At 39.0% G+C, this 19,531-nt stretch overlaps 2 protein-coding genes across 4 annotated transcripts in view; both read right to left on the bottom strand.

Moving 5' to 3' along the window:
- The window catches only part of otogl (otogelin-like), a 47,957-nt gene extending 39,736 nt beyond the window's left edge, over window positions 1-8,221 (bottom strand). The window contains exons 1-9 of the mRNA XM_047382189.1: window positions 7,895-8,221; window positions 6,747-6,789; window positions 6,455-6,500; window positions 6,113-6,191; window positions 5,935-6,027; window positions 2,582-2,736; window positions 2,053-2,174; window positions 1,721-1,926; window positions 1,167-1,291 (exon numbers count right to left, since the gene is read on the bottom strand). Coding sequence (XP_047238145.1) covers window positions 1,167-1,291; window positions 1,721-1,926; window positions 2,053-2,174; window positions 2,582-2,736; window positions 5,935-6,027; window positions 6,113-6,191; window positions 6,455-6,500; window positions 6,747-6,789; window positions 7,895-7,967 — 942 coding nt within the window. The 5' untranslated portion in view covers window positions 7,968-8,221. The remainder of the gene's footprint in view (window positions 1-1,166; window positions 1,292-1,720; window positions 1,927-2,052; window positions 2,175-2,581; window positions 2,737-5,934; window positions 6,028-6,112; window positions 6,192-6,454; window positions 6,501-6,746; window positions 6,790-7,894) is intronic.
- Window positions 8,222-9,629: 1,408 nt separating this feature from the next.
- Window positions 9,630-19,177, bottom strand: syt1b (synaptotagmin Ib). 3 transcript variants are annotated; one of them, XM_047384164.1, is made up of 9 exons: window positions 19,046-19,177; window positions 17,529-17,692; window positions 14,754-14,929; window positions 13,008-13,121; window positions 12,740-12,907; window positions 11,532-11,699; window positions 11,194-11,311; window positions 10,162-10,295; window positions 9,630-10,077 (listed from the first exon to the last, which is right to left on the bottom strand). In XM_047384164.1, exons 2-9 carry the CDS (start codon window positions 17,659-17,661, stop codon window positions 9,871-9,873), a joined length of 1,218 nt encoding a protein of 405 aa, XP_047240120.1. In that variant the 5' UTR covers window positions 17,662-17,692; window positions 19,046-19,177; the 3' UTR covers window positions 9,630-9,870. The 3 variants fall into 3 exon arrangements, with proteins under 3 accessions (XP_047240120.1, XP_047240137.1, XP_047240128.1); XM_047384181.1 differs by lacking the exons at window positions 17,529-17,692; window positions 19,046-19,177 and adding an exon at window positions 17,010-17,140; XM_047384172.1 differs by lacking the exons at window positions 17,529-17,692; window positions 19,046-19,177 and adding an exon at window positions 16,796-16,940.
- Window positions 19,178-19,531: the final 354 nt, after the last annotated feature.

Genomic DNA, 19,531 nt, shown 5'->3' with positions numbered 1-19,531 from the left:
ACCAGTTTGTTGTTTTTAATAATGCTAAGGTTGTCTGTTGAATCATTATTCTAACTTTGAAAAAGAACAGTAAAAATAAATCATTAAAATCCACAAATTAATGACAGTCTTGCAGATGAGCAGTGCATCTACATTTGGAACTGTGTAACTGAAAAGTAAACTAAGTTTACAGTGCACAGCAAATGTAATCATGAAATCTAATGTAACATGTAATTTTTAACCAACTAGGCGTGGGCCGGTTACCTACATCATTCGATTTTGCATCATACCAGTTCTGCGATTGAAGTTATTTTCCTGAGAAGCCAGGGAAAGTGCTGGAGTGACCAGTTTTTTCCAAGTTTTTGGAGCGTAGCTTCTCTGCGCTTGCCCCCCCCCCCTCACCTCTTATGGCGCACTACCTCACATTGTTAGTTTGCAACAAAGATAGTCGGCTGTTTGGAGAGGCATGGTGCGGAGTATAAGGGAACACCTTAATGCACTGCTATTATCAAGGTCAGGCTTTTTTTGAATGTGTAGTAGATAAGCTGAGTGCCAGAGCAGCATGTGTGATAGGCAGCAGAGTGCATGCTAGTTAGGCAAGACTTTAACCCACGTGAATAACCAGCCAATATTGACTTGTTAGGCTCGCAGTGTTATTCTAAAAACAGCAAGAAGCGGTAATATTCTGCTCAATTAAAACATTTTCCTAAAAATGTCTACAAATTTAGCATGTGCTTATTATTATTATCATCATTTGTATATTTTGCTCCAGTTTTCCATCTCTGGGTACATCTGTTTAAAAAAAATGTACAATCCTCTGTATTACTTCTCATTACATAACTAAACATATTTAGCAGAAAAAAGATTGAGTCAACTTGCACATCCATGTTCTCAATATAACACTAAATAAACATTAGACAACATTACAATTGTTATCAATAAATATTTTATCATTTCAATATCATTCTATTTTAAATTAACAAAAATTAGGTTATACACTTTTGTTCAAATGTTTGTGTTAATATTATGATACTGTTTGCTCAGGATTATCATATGATGAAAATCTCAGCCCATGTCCTAATCTCAACATGTTTTTTTTTTTGCCAATTTCCATACAAAAAGGAAATAAAATGCATCATAACGAAAATGCAAATACGGAGCAGGAGCATTTTTTTTATGGTTCTTACATCCATGTCTGACTCAGAACGGCAAGGACCATTAAAGTCAAGATCTACGGAGGGACAAGCTCTCTCATGAGGGAGGTCCACCGTCCAGCTGTTGGCAAACAGTGCAGGCTCATCTGTCCGAATGCCTTAAACAGAGTGAACACATGACAGTATGTTACCACCAGGCTCATATAAACAGATTACAAAAGGATAAACAAGTACACTTTTATTTCTCATAAGTGAAAAACACAAGAAGTTAATTTAAACAAACTTGGCATTACAAGAACATTTACATACAGCTTTTAATATTTAGGCTTTGATCTCATTATTCTGGATAGCTTTCTGCCAAAACAACAGATATCATAATGAATATTACTGGCTAAATGAGTTTTCATGCTACTTCCATGCCTTTATAAGAAAAGAGCCAGTTCTCTTCTTTCTGCTCTGATGTGTGCTAGTCCCACCCCTTTTATAACTGGCCAGAATCAGCGCTGAGTGTATAATAGCAATAATTGCAGTGAGTGGGTGCTGAGTGAAGAGAAAAAAAGATGAGGGGCCAGTTTGGCCAGTCTTACCGCGAGCAGTGTTGAGGTCATCACCAGCTATGTGGTTGAAGTTCCCACACAAGCCACATGGGGCCCCCTGGTGCTCCTCACTCATCTTCAGGTAAACACCTGAGTCTCCATCCCAGGCCAAAGAGAAGCCAAACACACTCTTCACAAGCAAGTAATCAGCCAGTCGCTCAATAAACACCCCACCTACAGTCTGAGGCAAACTTAGCCTGACATTTCACAGACACAGACAAAACAGAAGAGTTACAAATGATAATGTCCAGAGAGATTTTGATGTTTTGCCGTTTAATAGTGGCAAAACATTTATTTATAAGGTCAGTTTGTTCCCTTCACACCTGCGACCTCCCTGGTGGACCTGATATCCAGAGATATGGATCTCCTCCTCATTAGGGAAGAATAGACTGAGAGCTCTCGGACATGAATACACATTCCCCTCGCACGCTCTGCTGTTGTGAATCTGAGAAAGCAAGAAAGACAAGGGGAAGTAAAAGGACATCTAAATGTATTCGATTATCATCAAAAACTTAATTTCTTTTAGTTATACAAATAAAAAGGTGAAACTCATATTATATAGATAGAATTATTATACTATTACAGATTATTTCTGTTACTTTTGATGATTAGGTCTTGCATGTAATAAAAAACCAAAAACCAATGTTTTCTCAGAAAATTATACTATTATGTAAGATCCATAAATTCACTTCATTAACACAGAAATATCAGCCTGCTGGTGTCCATGTACTGAACAGTGTACGCACTCAATACTAGATCAATGCAGCATGGCATTGAGGCGATCAGTCTGTGGCTCTGCTGAGGTGTTATAAAAAGAGGATGTTGCTGAATAATGCTGGTTTTTGGCCTTACCCACACTGTGTATTCTGGTGTAGCTGAGTGGCAGTCCTGAGCCAGAATATAAGAGCAGGTTCCAGGGAAGTAGAAGTAGATTCCATCAAATGTTTCAAAGTGGTGTTGACCCCACGACCTGCAAATCCCGTCTCTATCCTGGCCCTGGTTAGGTACTACCAGGAAAAAGGTTAAACTACTTTAGAAATAATTACAATAAAAAGCTTTTTTTTTTTTTTTTTTACTAAACTGACTGAAAGGGCAAACATCTGATCTCAGTTATCATCTTCATATCTTTCATCATTTTGTGTTTAATTAAACTTATCAGTTGAAAATGAATACCTGAATTTTCTAAAAGCCCTTTGTTGCTGGAAAATCCCCACGGCTTGCTTTGCCAAGATGCTGCTCGAGACCCTTCCCAAAATCTGAGAGCATGGGTGGCGATTACAGTGAATAACATCCCGTCATTTTATCAGTGAGTGGAATTTCATGCACTCATCTGTGCCTCGATCAAAAAGGTATCCTAAGCATGTTAACTATTTTTAAGCTTGATAATATTTAAATTAAACTTTTACAAATTTAAAAAAATACTTGTTTTTTGCCAACCGTTCTCATAGGACACATCAGAACCACTTTATTAACCACTTTATGTCAAAACTATATTTTTTCATACCCAGATTTTTAGAATTCTCATTCTTTTTTTATCCGAAGTACGAATATAAAGGTTTCCAATAGGTAAAATTATCAGGGAGCATAGGATAAATTTTCACTGTTACGCTGATGATACTCAGCTTTACTTACCCATAAATCCTGATGAACCCAACCAGTTAGATAGACATAGATATAAAAACTTGGATGACTTTAAATTTTTTTCTTCTAAATTCAGACAAGACAGAAGTTGTCATCTTTGGACCGGAGTCTTTAAAAAAGAAACTGCTTAATCAATCACTTAACCTGGATGCCATTAAATTGACCTCCGGTAATAAAGTAAAAAAACCTTGGTGTTATTTTTGACCAGGACATGTCATTTAAATCCCATATTAAACAGGTTTCTAGGATTTCCTTCTTTCATCTCCGGAACATTGCCAAAATTAGAAATATCCTATCTAGGAGTGACGCTGAAAAACTAGTCCATGCATTTGTTACTTCAAGGCTGGACTATTGTAATTCTTTACTATCAGGATGTCCACAAAATGCAGTTAAAAGCCTTCAGCTGATTCAAAATGCTGCAGCAAGAGTTCTGATGAAAATTAAAAAGAGAGATCATATTTCTCCTATTTTAGCTTCTCTTCATTGGCTCCCTGTTAAATCCAGAATAGAATTTGAAATTCTCCTCCTCACATATAAAGCCCTTAATGATTTAGCTCAATCATACATCAGAGATCTGATGGTTCCATATGTTCCTAACAGAGCACTTTGTTCTCAGACTGCAGGTTTACTGGTGGTTCCTAGAGTCTCTAGAAGTAGAATGGGAGGCAGATCTTTTAGTTATCGAGCTCCTCTCCTGTGGAACCAACTCCCAGTTTTAGTCCGTGAGGCAGACACCCTGTCTACTTTTAAGGCTTGGCTTAAAACTTTCCTTTTTGATAAAGCTTATAGTTAGAGTGGCTTAGGTTATCAGGGAGGGAGCCTTCCTCCCTCCCTGTTGGTTGGAGTAAGGGGGAGTCAGGTTTAGCCTAAACCAGCTCAGTTATGGTTGAGGTGCAAACACACCCTCCATTTCTGCTACCTGTATGACCCCTTCTCTTTTTCAATAGTTATGGTCAATCTGACAAAGGGAGGTATCCCAATCATTGTGGTATTTAGTATAAATACCACAACAAGGACCCTTTGTGGGGTTCCTTGAGACGGCATTGTTGTAAATAAGCGCCGTTTAACTAAATAATCTGAACTGAAACTATCTGTGTAGTTATGCTGCTATAGGCTTAGGCTGCTGGAGGACATAACGACCACTTTCACCCTCTTCACTACATTCTCACACTACTCTCCAATTTTGCATTGTTTGCTGTTATTTCAGCTTTTAACCTTGTTCTCTCTTTTCTCTTCCTAGAAGCTACACCTGGCCTGACTCTGTGTCTACCTGTGACACCTTTCTGGAGAGGGGAATCGTCCGAGCTTCTGCTGGCAACAACTTAATGCTCACCCTCTACCGATGGCCCACATAGCCCTGTCTTTTTGTGTTTAACCCTTTCTCTCTCCTAGACATGGAAATTGACTGAGCTTTTACTGTAACTAATTATATGTGCTCTCTTTCAGACTCTAACCTTGAAAACTGGCTCAGAGTTTATCTGTTCTTTCTTTCTAGGTGAAACGACTAAAGGAGCTACATCCATTAACATTTACTTTTCCTTCCCATAGAAAGTACTCCTGGATCAGTGCTTCTTTGTTCTCTTTGTGTCTCTGCTCTGTTTTCTCAAACCCCCAGTCGGTCGTGGCAGATGGCCGCTCACACTGAGCCTGGTTCTGCTGGAGGTTTCTTCCTGTTAAAAGGGAGTTTTTCCTCTCCGCTGTCGCTACTTGCATGCTCAGTATGAGGGATTGCTGCAAAGTCAACGCCAGTGACTGTCCACTGTCTCTACATGCTCATCCGGGAGGAGTGAATGCTACAAGTCACTGACTCGATGCAATCTGCTGGGTTTCCTTAGACAGAAAAACTTATTATCCAATTTGAATAAATAACTAACTTTGACTGCACTGTTCAATGGTTAGGATTAATAGGAATGTATGTACCTGACTGTTGTGAAGTGCCTTGAGATGACATGTGTTGTGAATTGGCGCTATATAAATAAAACTGAATTGAATTGAAAAGATCATGGCAGATGTTTTGTAGGTTGTGAGGCTTTAAATGGATGGATAACTTTTAGAGAGCTCAGTTATGAAATAAAGTATTCAACTGCAATTGTTTTTTTCTTTTATCTTCCCTATTGGAATCTGGAACATACTTAAATCAAATTTAAAGACTTTTTTTTCAGAATTTAGTACTATGAAGTAAAAATGTATTCACAACCTCATATCCTGATAGACTACTGCAGGACAGGAACATATATTCTGTTAAAAATGTAAAAACTAGAAACTCTGTCACTTATCCCTTGGCTGACCTTAGCTCCATACTCAATGGTCATATCTGTCCGTGGAAGTCTGTGAGAGTGGGTGTGTTTGAGCGGGGTTGGGATTTGTGTCAACAAATAAGAAGACCAGGAAACTAAGAAACATTTGCTAATTAAAACTGTAGTGTGTTCAGGTTATCAGTGTTCGGTAAACAACCGGACTGTCTGAATCTGTTAAGCAAAGTTTATTACTCACGAGAAAGAAATGAACATGAGCTGACACAAAAGGATGAAATGGACACATGCACATGTGAGTAAATGACTTACTGATCTGGCAGCGGTCTCCCAATGCCTGAAACTGGGAGCAGTCACACACACCGTCCTCATGACACCAACCTCCATTAAGACAGCCACAATATTCTGAGACAGACGGACAATTTCAAATCCTTGCCTCACAGAGTTTTATGTTTTGCAAATGTGGAGTGATTTTCTAGATCATATTTACCTGAAGATTCATCTCTTGCTGTGTAGTTGTGCAAAATGCTGCGTGAGAGTGTATTTTCTGACAGCAATGGCCTATATGTCTTTAAGAAAGACACACACACACACAATAGACACTTAGATCCTGCAATAATTTTCAAGATCTAACAACCTCGCTGACTCAGTACAACATCGGTTGTGTACCTGCTGTTGTAGGTTAAAAGTTGCATCAGACTGAGTGGGTGAAATGTGTACGTGTTAGTGACTGTGTCTTGTTGGTTACAAAGATGGCTTTGTGTCGTATGAGGTGTTTTGCGCATGTGGGCGCCCTGACCTCCTCTGGTTCTCTTAGGTGTAGTGTACGAACCTCCTCCCCAAGGAGATCCCGTTTCTTCCGAAGTGCATTAGCCCTCCTGTGCACACACAAACATCCACATTACTGGGAAGAAACAGTCAGAGGGGAGACTTAAGTGCACTTTACACCACTTGAATCTGGACTCCTAACTGCTTTTCACTAAAGCATCGCACACAAAAAATTCAAGTTAACATTCAATCAGTCTCTGTCACACACATTGTCTAGATTGAGAGCATGCACTGGGTCATCCTATGAGCTTGAATGAGAATAATTTGTGAAATTCACATTTCTTGCTTTCATTTACCTCTGTGATCTTCCCTCTGCCACTGAAAGTCGGCTCTGACCTCCTAAATAAAATGTCACAGCATCAGGATTAGAGTTTAGGGTTTAGAGTTCTTAAAAAATGTGGTTTCTTTATAAATACAATCATGTTTGAAGCCATAAATGGGTCCACCTGTTTTCAGGACAAAGCCGTTTTGATCTTTATAATTAAAAACTTTTCTAATGTCAGAATTATTACTATCTTTGTCATATTTAGATTTTAATCTTTTAATTTTGACAAAATACTTTCCTTCTAACAGGAAGTAACAGTATTGTTTTGGAGTGCCCCAGCCACTGTCCTGATTTATAGAGAATCTGTGGAGGGAGCAAACAATTAGGGTAATGGCAAGGAGGCCTTCCAACCTCATAGACTTGGAGCAAAAAATGATTAACAGAAACCCAACGCTGAGGCATGCCAGAAGCATATCAGCACTTATAAAAATACAAGAAGGGGTTTATTGATGTTTAATAAATAGCTGCTTTTCCATTGATTATTGAGAATTGTATTACCAGCCCATGCCTAGTTGCGATGTTGGCTAAAAAAAAAAAGACAAGTTACATTAAGTTTCATGATTACATTTGCTGTGCACTGTAAACTTACTTTACTTTTCAGTTATATAGTTCCAAATGTAAATGCACTGCTCATCTGCAGGAGTGTCATTACTTTGTGGATTTTAATTATTTATTTTAACTGTTCTTTTTCAAGGTTAGAATAATGATACAACAGACAAAAAGATTATCTTTAAAAAAAAAAAAGAAAATTACACCTCTTATCTTTTTGTAGGTTACTGTGTCATTTTCTATCAGGAACAAACTTCTAAGTTCAATCAGGATAACTTTAAATCTTAATTTGCAACGGACACAAATAATTTGGACTTAACTGTTTATGTCAGAAGAGAACAATAGGAGGAAGAAGGGGAAGCAGTTTTTTATGGTCGGTGGTGCTTTGACAGGATGTTTCTAAATTAGATTTTTTTTTTATATTATTTCAACGTAGAAGAGATATAACAGTCTTATATAAGGAAATAAGTTTAAACCATCAAAAATGTTGTGACCTAATTGCATAAAAAAACAAAAAAAAAACTCGCATGCTCGTTGATGCCATTTTGGACAAGCAAAACTCTGACTTACCCACAAGTAACAGCAAGTGGGAGACTGAAAACGATAGAAGAAGAAATCGTCTCACTGTGCACTTCACGTTCATCTCAGAGTCCGAAAGGAAGTCCTACCGAAACGTTAACGTGGCATCTCAGCTGTCCCGAGAGGAAAGGATTTGGGATATCTGGCCGCACCTGTAAAGCCACCTGGAGGAGGCGACCGCCCCTCCCGAAGAAGATGACGAGCTGTTTGTCCACACCTGTGTGCGCAGGTGAGCCTGCAGTGAGCTCTGTTTCACCAGCACCCCCAGTGTGAGCCCACAGCTCTGCCTCCTGGTGATTTAGTGGGGAGTGTGGGGGGCGTTTCTGAGGAGGCCTTACCTGTCCGTGATACTGTGGCCAAAACACCAACAGAGCGGCTGTTTACCGATCTTGGACAGAATATAAACACTAATTGACAACTACATTATAACCATGATGAAATTTACCTGATCGGGTAAATACATTTTTTTTTAGAGATTAACATTGAACTAGTAAGTTGTGTAATAAAAAAACAGTCTTAGTTTAACCTCTCCTGCTAGACTGTTCTCATCTTTGTACGGGTGCATCCCACAAATTACCCAAAATTATGTTCTCTGGAAAATTGAAATAATTTACAAAAACAATAAAAAACATGTCCACGTACTGTGCAGTCTGGCTAGGGCCAGAAATGGGGTGCATGAATATTGCATCAATGCAACTGGAGAAAATCATCCTGTTGCTCCACTGAGGTGTTAAGGGAGGCAAGGTTGCTTTAATAGAGGCAAGATAGATAGAAGGCAAATTTAGGCAAGTAAATATTTTTGTAGCCATTTCCTCACTGTGAAGATCAAGACACATCTGCTTTACATAAAGGGTATGTTTTCTTATTCCCCCCCCATTTTGTTAATAAAGGAATGGTCCTCAATGTCAAATCATAGGGAAATAAACATGTATTTTATTACTAATTTTTTTGTTACTAATTAAAGATTCAGTTTTTCAGAGTTTAATTTATTTTTGCCAGGAATGTAAATACATTTGGAAGGCACTGCAGATGCGTCCTAACAACCTTACATGTTTCATTATTCTTTCATAAAAGAATTCCCTTACATTCAGTCGATTTAAGTTATAGTAATTGTTGTATTTATGAATTAGCGTTCTTTTCAAACATGGTTTATGAGGTTTTAATAGATAGCACTTTGCTCTTTCTTGTGTTATAAACATTATACTTACATAGGCTACTGGAAGCTTTGGATTTTGGGTTTTTTTGGGACTGCACTTTTTTGAGATTAAAACACACACACACACACACATATATATATATACTGTATGTCAAAGTAATTTGACATAAATGTATGCTTAAATAGGCTATGTGTGATTGTTTAATGCCACTCTAAAGTATAACGGGCTGATATTAATAGCTTAATATTTAATGTAACATTTCAGTGTATTATAAACAGTTTTTACTAATCTGATGGAGCCTGCAGTGCACAAAACGTTTTGATTAGAAATCAAGTAATCAAATTATTCAAAATTAAGGTAAGACATTGATGGGGCCATAAATATATGAGAATGTACAATATTTATTACATTTAACAAGTGTTTTGAATTATTGTGGCATCAACTCGCCTAATCCAATTATGCAAAGCAGCAAGATAAAATAAATGTCAAGCGATCACAGACGAATTGTGATTTGTCTCCCTCTGCTGGTGATTTGTGTTTGGTGGTGTAGGATGTACAGAACAACCATATTACATAATCCTTTGGGTTTTATTGCACTTTACAGAGTCGTGTCGTTTTAAAATAATGTTTAAGATGAAGCATAAAGATGTAACTTGGTGGAAAGCTTATATTTACTAATATTTTAACATAAATTGTTAATCAAAAATATTTACATGGTTAATATAGCTAAACATTTGTATAGGGAAAATAGTAAAAAGGAAAGCTGGTAAATACACCTTAGGTAAATCTTTGATTTTCTTGCAAGCTGGTTTATTTCTTCTTGGAAATTAATAACTTGACTTCATCCTGTGTTTTGAGGCTGTGCCACTGGGCTATTGGACGTCGTGGGTTGGCTAGCATGTCTGACCAGTGGCGTAGCTCTGTCCCAGTGCTGTTGCCACCCAGCAGCAACTTCCCAATGGCATCGTTCTTCCCAATCTTATCATAGTCCAGCACAGTCACGGCTACTTGCACCTTCTGCGAAAAAAAACCCATGCAGAAAAAAGGATTAAAGATGGTCATAATCATGTGCATGTATGCCCAAGTACCTATTTTGTGTACCTCTATTTGTTCGGTTGGCACTTCAAAGCTGAATGACTCATTGTAGTAAGGGTTCAAAGTGTTTTTCTTGATAGTAGTTTTCTTTTTCTTCAGTCTTTTTCCATTCTGTATTAAGTGGATCTTTACGTATGGGTCTGGAAGAGAGAACAAGGATGTTTTATGTTAAAGCAGCAGACCAAAAGCTTGGCATCAGTGCTGTAACTCTATCAATGAAAAGCAACATTAGTTGTAGTGATTCCTTATTTATGGTCCAAATGAACTGAACGGACCCACACCAGCTACTTTAAACTTTAAAGTATTGTGGTGACAGGGATCAGAGATGACCGTAAGGTTCCTATGAAGTCTTAAAAAAAAGAAAAAGTCTAGAAAAGTCTGCAATTGTAGTTTTTTCCCCCAGTCCGAATAAGTATGGCAAAACATTTTCAGTGGGTAAAATATAAAAATATTAATTTCTGAAAAGGCTTATGTATAGATTATGACATTTATTTTTGTTTTGCTACAACTTCAACTTTGTTCATCTTATTGATCCATTGATTTTTTTTCTTTTTTTTGAGCTACTAGCACAGTAACACAATTTTTTCAAAAAAGCAATTTCATTACTTTTTGGCCTATGGATTAGTTTATTTCTGGGCTTTAAATTGGACCCAAGGTTTTTGACCAGGGTTTAGATACCAAACAAAGGACTGCACTTCCTATTTTTGAGAATTTTCTGGTGTCATTGATCATAAACTGCTATTGAAAGGATCTTTAGTTAATAGCCAATTCTGGATTTTTCTAAATATTATAGATTTTAACCAATTTAAGTTTGTCCAGTTGCTAAAAAACAGTGGAGTAACACTGAAAAAGAAGAGTTTCAACATTGTGTTGTATAATGATTTTTTGGGGAAAAAGAGCCAACCGGGTGAATGTTTTGAACTCAAAAAGCATTGTTTCCATAAAGCTCGTACAGAAAAATCATGAAAATTGAATCTGGAAAAGTATGGAATTTTGAAATGGAAAATCTGTATCATGTGGATTTGCAGTGTCGTTCACCTGATAATCCACCCACATCCATTTTTTTCAGGTTCTTGGCCTCCAGGACAACCACCGTCAGCTTCCCTGCGGTCGGTACAAACCTCAAGGACAAACATATGTCTCCAAGCCGCTCACTCTGATACACAAACATGAAGACCATGTTGGAAGAATGTCTAATAAAGAGTCATGTTAATTTAATAGAATGGTCACAGTGAGTTGCTTCACAGCCGCTGAATTTCAAATAATCTGAAAAAGCAGCATTTTTGCCTGATAACAGTTTTGAAAACCCGGAGGCTTTTTATTATGCATCATTTTAACTTCTCTCTGTCTCTCTCGCTCTGAAGTTATCCTCCCACCTCCTCCTTCTCAGCCTTCTGCAGATCTCGCCACTCTTGCAGAGACTGGCTGAAGTCCACACTGCTCATTGGTATCTTAATGGTCCCGATTGCGTCATGCTTTGAGAACCGGTCAAAGTCGTAAACAGTCATCATAAGTGTCTTTCCGCCCAGGTCTGTGTATGGTACCTTTAGAGGAGAACAAAACCTCGCAGACAGTTAAAGTGCTGTGAACAAGTATTTACACCCTTTCCTCTGTTTTTGGTTTTTTGATGCACTTGAATGTTTCAGATCATTAGACAAATGTAATGTCTGAGAAAGATAACCGGAGTAAATATTAAATAGGTTTTTCAAAAGATGATTGCATTTATTAAAAGAAAAACAAACCTGGCCATATGTAAAAAAGTAATTGATCCCCACCCAGGTAAAATAATAAATTAACTGATTAACAAAATCTTTTGTAAATATGATTTCAATTTCTTAATCCACACCCAGGCCTACAGACGTGCAGTCAAGAGATCACTTAAATAGATCCTGTCCAACAAGACGAAGTAGGCTGAAATATGTAAAAAACGGCTGAAACAAATCATGCCCTCATCTGACTGACATCAGTCAGTCTGGAAAGGGATAAGCCATTTCCAAGGCTTTGGGGCAAACAACTAGAGACATTGTACACAAGTGAAGAAAACATTGAACAGTGATTAAGGTTTCCAGCCTGCCAAAATTATACAAAGACAGCCTCAGCGACTCCTCCAGGAGGTCACAAAACAAACCAAACAACATCTAAAGCTCTACAGGTCTCACCAGCCTCAGTTAAGGTCGGTGTTCATGATTCAACAATAAGGAAGAGACGGCTAAAATGGCATCATCGTAGAGTTCCAAGGAAAAAAAATAATCCTGACCCTGATTTTCCAAAAAAAGGGTTTTTATGATTCCCTTTGAGAAAATAAGACTGACGAGGACACAATAGTTTTTAGGTTTAGGGGCCAATTACTCTTTCACATAGGATCAGGTTGATTTGGAAAGCTTAATGACAACCTCATGTAAAAGCTAAATTTGGTATTTACTCAGATCATCTGTGGTTATTATTAACATTTGTGAGATGGTCCCGAACATTAAGTTTGACAAAAAAGCAAAAACGGAAAACATCTGCTTGAGGCCAAATACTTCAGCTCTGTATTTACAAGCCGGTCCTTTTTATAGGCTGCCCATTCTACTGTTAAATTTACCTTAAATAAAAAGGTCTCATTGAAGTTTGGTTCCAGCGTCTTCCTGTGGACTTTGGTTTCAAACTTTTTCTTCTTGTCTGGGAGCAGGTAGAGTTTAACATAAGGGTCAGAACTACCTCCCACATCCATTGCAGGAAGCTCTGAAGCCTGCAGAATGCCGACCACCAGCTGAGTGTAACCACAGAGGACAGCAACAGAAATAAAGACATGGCTGATAAACAGTTGGCAGAGGGTTGTTAAAACATACTGAGCAGCTGCAGGAACTCACCGTGTTTTCCGTGAAGTTGTAGTCTAATGTGAAGTGAAGTTGGCCGAGCTTCACGTCCTCCCTGGGGTCATGTTTTGGAAGCTCTGTTTCTTTGTCTGTTTCATCTTTTATGGGCTGCAGACAGACACGGATCCAAAGCAAGTGCTGAATATGCCTTTAAAGTATGCCCTGCCTTTAACCTGGTGAGGAAAACGTTGGTGCTATTTTTCTGCACTAACCTACAGGGGTTGGACAATGAAACTGAAACACCTGTCATTTTAGTGTGGGAGGTTTCATGGCTAAATTGGACCAGCCTGGTAGCCAGTCTTCATTGATTGCACATTGCACCAGTAAGAGCAGAGTGTGAAGGTTCAATTAGCAGGGTAAGAGCACAGTTTTACTCAAAATATTGAAATGCACACAACATTATGGGTGACATACCAAAGTTCAAAAGAGGACAAATTGTTGGTGCACGTCTTGCTGGCGCATCTGTGACCAAGACAGCAAGTCTTTGTGATGTATCAAGAGCCACGGTGTCCAGGGTAATGTCAGCATACCATCAAGAAGGACGAACCACATCCAACAGGATTAACTGGACGCAAGAGGAAGCTGTCTGAAAGGGATGTTCGGGTGCTAACCTGGATTGTATCCAAAAAACATAAAACCACGGCTGCCCAAATCACGGCAGAATTAAATGTGCACCTCAACTCTCCTGTTTCCACCAGAACTGTCCGTCTGGAGCTCCACAGGGTCAATATACACGGCCGGGCTGCTATAGCCAAACCTTTGGTCACTCATGCCAATGTCAAGCATCGGTTTCAATGGTGCAAGGAGCGCAAATCTTGGGCTGTGGACAATGTGAAACATGTATTGTTCTCTGATGAGTCCACCTTTACTGTTTTCCCCACATCTGGGAGAGTTACGGTGTGGAGAAGCCCCAAAGAAGCGTACCACCCAGACTGTTGCATGCCCAGAGTGAAGCATGGGGGTGGATCAGTGATGGTTTGGGCTGCCATATCATGGCATTCCCTTGGCCCAATACTTGTGCTAGATGGGTGCGTCACTGCCAAGGACTACCGAACCATTCTTGAGGACCATGTGCATCCAATGGTTCAAACATTGTATCCTGAAGGCGGTGCTGTGTATCAGGATGACAATGCACCAATACACACAGCAAGACTGGTGAAAGATTGGTTTGATGAACATGAAAGTGAAGTTGAACATCTCCCATGGCCTGCACAGTCACCAGATCTAAATATTATTGAGCCACTTTGGGGTGTTTTGGAGGAGCGAGTCAGGAAATGTTTTCCACCACCAGTATCACGTAGTGACCTGGCCACTATCCTGCAAGAAGAATGGCTTAAAATCCCTTTGACCACTGTGCAGGACTTGTATATGTCATTCCCAAGACGAATTGACGCTGTATTGGCCGCAAAAGGAGGCCCTACACCATACTAATAAATTATTGTGGTCTAAAACCAGGTGTTTCAGTTTCATTGTCCAACCCCTGTAAATAACAGTAGAAGTTTGTTCTTCAGATGTGACAGGCATTTGCTTCAAAACAACTTTTGTCACCTCACCCTAACTTTTAATTTAACATGAGCGATGAGGAGCATGTCCATTAGTCTTAGAGTGCACTGATAGTTTTACTCGTCCTGGGTGACCCAGATGTCAGGACTGTGATACATTACAAGGACAATATGTCTGCAGGAGGTGACATGTCCGTGAATGTGTCTGGTGTGCATGTGCATCTGTGCGGTAGCTTACCTCATTGTAACCCCCATCCATTTCAGTGTCAAAACCTCCCTTGCTTTGCTCTTTTCCCCTTTTCTTGTCTTTTTCCTTGTCCTTTTTTATCAAGCACTTTTTCCAGATGCAAAGAACAAACGACAGCACCATGCACAAACTGACGATGCAAAAGGCGGCTGCAGCCCAGGATGGTTCTATAAAATCACAAGCATAAAATACATGGGAGAAAAATATAATGCATTTGCATTTGGTCCAGTTTCAGTAATGTTATCTTTTTATTATTTTATAAATTTCGTTTACAGTGCCTCCACATTTATTGGCACCCCTGGAAAAAATATGTAAAATGCCTCAAAACAAATTCACCTTTAGTTGCAGTTGAATAATCTAATACCTTCCATCCATTTTGTGAATTATAAAGTGGAGCAGACATCAGCCTGATTTGAATAGTAAGTTCTTCTGTCTTTTCCAGTTTTAAGAGTGCTTAAGAGAAACTTATGTGTCTATTACATAATTTTATTCCTCAAAGAAACAGGAATGTTCCTGGAAAAATTTAAAAAATAAAGTCTGGATTAAAAAGGCTTTAGTCATATTTACCTTACATGAATTAAAAATTTTCCACTCACTGAATAAATGTACTCAAATAAAAGGATGGATTTTGTTGCTGACCTGGGATATTTTATTTTAAGGCATTTTACAATTCTTTATTGTGGGAATGGAGGAAGCAATAAATGTGTAGGAAACTGTGCAACAATTTTTGATCAGTTTAAATATTTTACTGAATTTGTTAACGGGCACAATTCTGTAGTTGATTTTTGCAATTTTACAAGCCAAGTCTGTCAGTTTTTGCTTACCAAAACCTTTGATCAGCTTAAGTTTGATCAGCTTTGATCAGTTTAAGTTTTCTCATTTTTGTTCTAATCCACAACCACTCCATAAGTTGTTCTGAGATCTGCAAAACTAGGGTTAGTTCTGCCATGCTAAAACCTTATACTAAAACAGAAGTAGTATTCAAAATCCTGCCCAAATGTGGATGTATCAGACCACAGGACTTCTTTCTCTGTCTGTCTGCACCCAAAGCAATTATCCATGGCTTTATATTTATATAACACAGATGGCATTTATGGAAGAAGCAACAAACACTATTAATTAATAATGGGTCTCCAAGGTACTCCTAATCTCAAGTGTCTGTATTGATCACGGTCGCATAATGTTTTTCTCATGCTGTGCAACTTCAGGGCTTGAAGGTCATGCACATGCAAAAAGGGGTTTCCACTATTTGTCTTTACACTCTGAGACTTCCCCATACTCCCTCAATCTTTCACTCGAGCAAACACTGTCTAAGACCTCAGAGTTGCTCATTTACACTCTATCCTGACACCCTAACCTTTTTATCTACTAATAGTTTATTAAATAACTAGAAATCATTTCCATTGTTTCCGGAAAAGGGCGCAGTACATGCACACATTGGGCCTAATATAATTTGCCTAATGTGTCTGTCAATCAATTATCACATCAAAACATGAAATAGATTGAAGTTTTGCAAAGATGGAAAGTTTTCCATGAAGCACAAATCTTTTGATTATTTTCATTTGAATAACTAATATACAGCTATTTGAAAACAATCATATAGCAGCACCTCTGATCTAAGTCTCGACCGTGAGCACGCCAGACTTGCTTTTGGTGTGCTTTATGTATAGGGACTGCTTTACATTGTTAGTTAAATGCCTGGAAATGTTACATGAGCAATTGGGGAACATTTTTTCCTGTATGATTTAAGATCTTAGAAAAAATGTCATATTTATAAGCAACTTTATGGAAAAGACAGAGAACTTTGAAATGCCCTGTCCTCATAGACAGGGCCTACAATTAACATTAAAACTGAGCTGTATATTTAAATATCTACCCTCTGTAATTTGCATGTGTAAAAAATGACATTGCCCCCCTCCCCCAGACAGACAGTTTGTGTTAGTTTTCATTATTTATCTGTTGATCATTATGTTCCCTCTTCTTGTCATAATCTATTCATTTCTCCGTGTTGTTTAGTGTCAGTTAGTTCTTGCCTTATTAGTTTTCCTTTTGAGCGTTGTTTCCTATTTGTCTTTTCTTCTCGTCTTAGTGTTTCTGTGTATCTCTGTTCAGCTTTACTCTTGTTCATGAGTCTCCCTTCCTCAGCTAATCTGCCTGCCTTCTGCCTCAGCTGATCCACATATCCCACTGATTACTCACACCTGTATTCTATCCTTTCTCCACTCATCCCTCAGTATTTAGGCTCACCTGTAGTCACTGCTCCCCTCTGGATCCTTCCGTCTCACTCCCCGTCTAATGTGATTCTCCCAGTGTTACTTGTCCTGTTCTTGTTGTGCATTCCTGTAAGCTTTCCGTGTTCATCAGTAAATCATTATGTTCATCCAACATTCCTGTCTGCTCCTGGGTCCTTCTCCACAACCACACCTCCTGACACTATCGCTCATTCCCTGCTCTTCCCCCAACCCTTTAAAAAATACAGCTGCATCATCCATTTCCTATCATTTTGTTCTGGCTTCGGATTTTGGTGTGCTACACCCAAGTTTTGACAACTGTCAGCATGGTACCACCCAAAATGTCTCTTTCTCCCAGGGATCCTCATCCTCTTTAACCCAGCCCTGTGTTTACGTTTTGAATTAAATATTTACCACACTGGCAAAAAGGCAATAATCTCAAGTGTTTTTTTTTTTTTCAACAAGCACTGACATACAACAATGGTTTTGAATTATGATTGAGGTTAAATGGAAGTCCATTCTGTGTCCAACTTACTCTGGATGCTCCGTAGTTCATTCATGAACTTGTTGGCACTGTGGATTCCAGTTTGGTTTTGGGCTGGTGTAGTTGCTGCATTTGGGATCTTAGTGGGGCTGAATGAGGTACTCTGTGCAGCTCGATGGTTCATTGTAGCTCAAAGTGACAGATCAGGGATTTAACTGTCAGAAAAATAGAAACAGAGCAAAAAGAGTTTCAACACAACTCTTCAACATCACCCTTCAAACTAAGCAGAAACTGCCTTAAAACAGCTTTAAATCTCATAAAGTGTGCAGTTTTATTTAATGTAATTTGTAGAGCCCTTCAGAGCAAAGCGCATGAAGATTTCTTATAGTCTGTTGATCAAATATGTGATGCAATAATGTGCATGGAGTATATACATACATTAGTGTCAAATAACTTCTCCTGTTTCTGCTGGCATCACAAAAACACTTGAACACAGGATATGAAAGCTGCTGTCTTTGCCAAAACTGCTGAAATGCAGTTAAAGGAGTATGGATGGGGGGGGGGGGGAGTGGGTAGGGTTAGGAGTGTGTGAAGCACCATGTGTGGATCTGCGCTGTTCCACGCTTAGCTGCCAGAGGTCAGAATCATGTGCCAAGGTCACGCCAGCGCAATAAATGATGCCAAAACCTGACTCTTGAACACAGGAAATGTTTTTGGTTGTTTTTTTCAATTCTGCAGACATCACACGTATTAAGTATCTGATGCTGAATCAGCACATCTATGCAGACACTTATCTCAGTTTATGCCTCACTTTTAAGCTTTTTTAGTGCTTTAAAGCAGTGATGAGGGACAGTAAATTCTACTTTTATCTAAGGCACAAATAATGGAGTTGGTTCTGATGCTAAACTGCATTTTTATAATAATGCAATTTACAATATTGCCTCTGTAATTTCTGCATGAAATAAAAAATATTTTTATTAAAAACTTTATACAATTAGCACTGTTGCCTTGCAGCAAGAAGGTCCTGGGTTCGATTCCCAGCCGTGGGTCTTTCTGCATGGAGTTTGCATGTTCTCCCCGTGCATGCGTGGGTTCTCACCGGGTACTCCAGCTTCCTCCCACAATCCAAAGACATGCCTGTTAGGTTAATTGGTCAATCTAAATTGCCCTTAGGTGTATGAATGAGTGTGTGCTTGGTTGTTTGTGTGTTGCCCTGCGACGGACTGGCGACCTGTCCAGGGTGTACCCCGCCTTTCGCCCATAGACTGCTGGAGATAGGCACCAGCTCCCCCGCGATCCACTATGGAATAAGCGGTAGAAAATGACTGACTGACTTTATATAATTGACGTAACTGTACCTCCACTTCATTGTGGTGAAAATAATGCAAGTTTTCAGCTCATCTTTGGCAGTTTTATCAGGATTTTTTTAAGCCATTTTAATATTTGGTAAAGACATGCTAAGGACTGATTAATGCAGCTTTTAAACAAAATCTGTGAGTTTTCCTGCAATTACAGTTAAAATGTATTTTCTAATGATGTAGAAATGGAAAAAATGAAGAAAAACATACCTGTTAAAAGATATCCCAACAGCAGATTTTTCTCTTCCTTTAAGATTTGAAGAGGAGGAGAGAAGGAACCAGAGAAGCAAAAAGAAGAGTGTGGATGTGTGGATCAGTTTGTTGCCCTGTAGTTTTACATCCCACCAGTCTTCAGACATCAAGCGAAGCAGAGCAGGTGTATGAAGCTGGGACAAGAGGCAACAACAGAGAGGGTGGGGCAAGATAGGGTTGAGTGTGTGTGTTTATTTGTGTATGTGTGTGTGTGTGTGTGTGTGTGTGAGAGAGATAGTGGGCTTTCTGTTGGGGTGAATGTGTTGTTTTTCTGTCCAATCAGGTCTCGTGAGAGCTGTGGTCTTCATTCCTGACACCCCACTTCCCGAGACCTCTTGTCCCATTCCTACAGGTCACCCTCACCGAGCCTCTGATGCATATTCATTAGTGTAGTGACATGGCTTTTCACAAGCTCGTTAGCATACTGAGAGTTCAGCAGCAGAG

Source organism: Girardinichthys multiradiatus, chromosome 2 (assembly GCF_021462225.1).
Source record: "Girardinichthys multiradiatus isolate DD_20200921_A chromosome 2, DD_fGirMul_XY1, whole genome shotgun sequence".
NCBI classification, from domain to species: Eukaryota; Metazoa; Chordata; class Actinopteri; order Cyprinodontiformes; family Goodeidae; genus Girardinichthys; species Girardinichthys multiradiatus.
The sequence above is the reverse complement of the archived record's forward strand: the minus strand, read 5'-3'. Positions and strand labels throughout refer to the sequence as shown.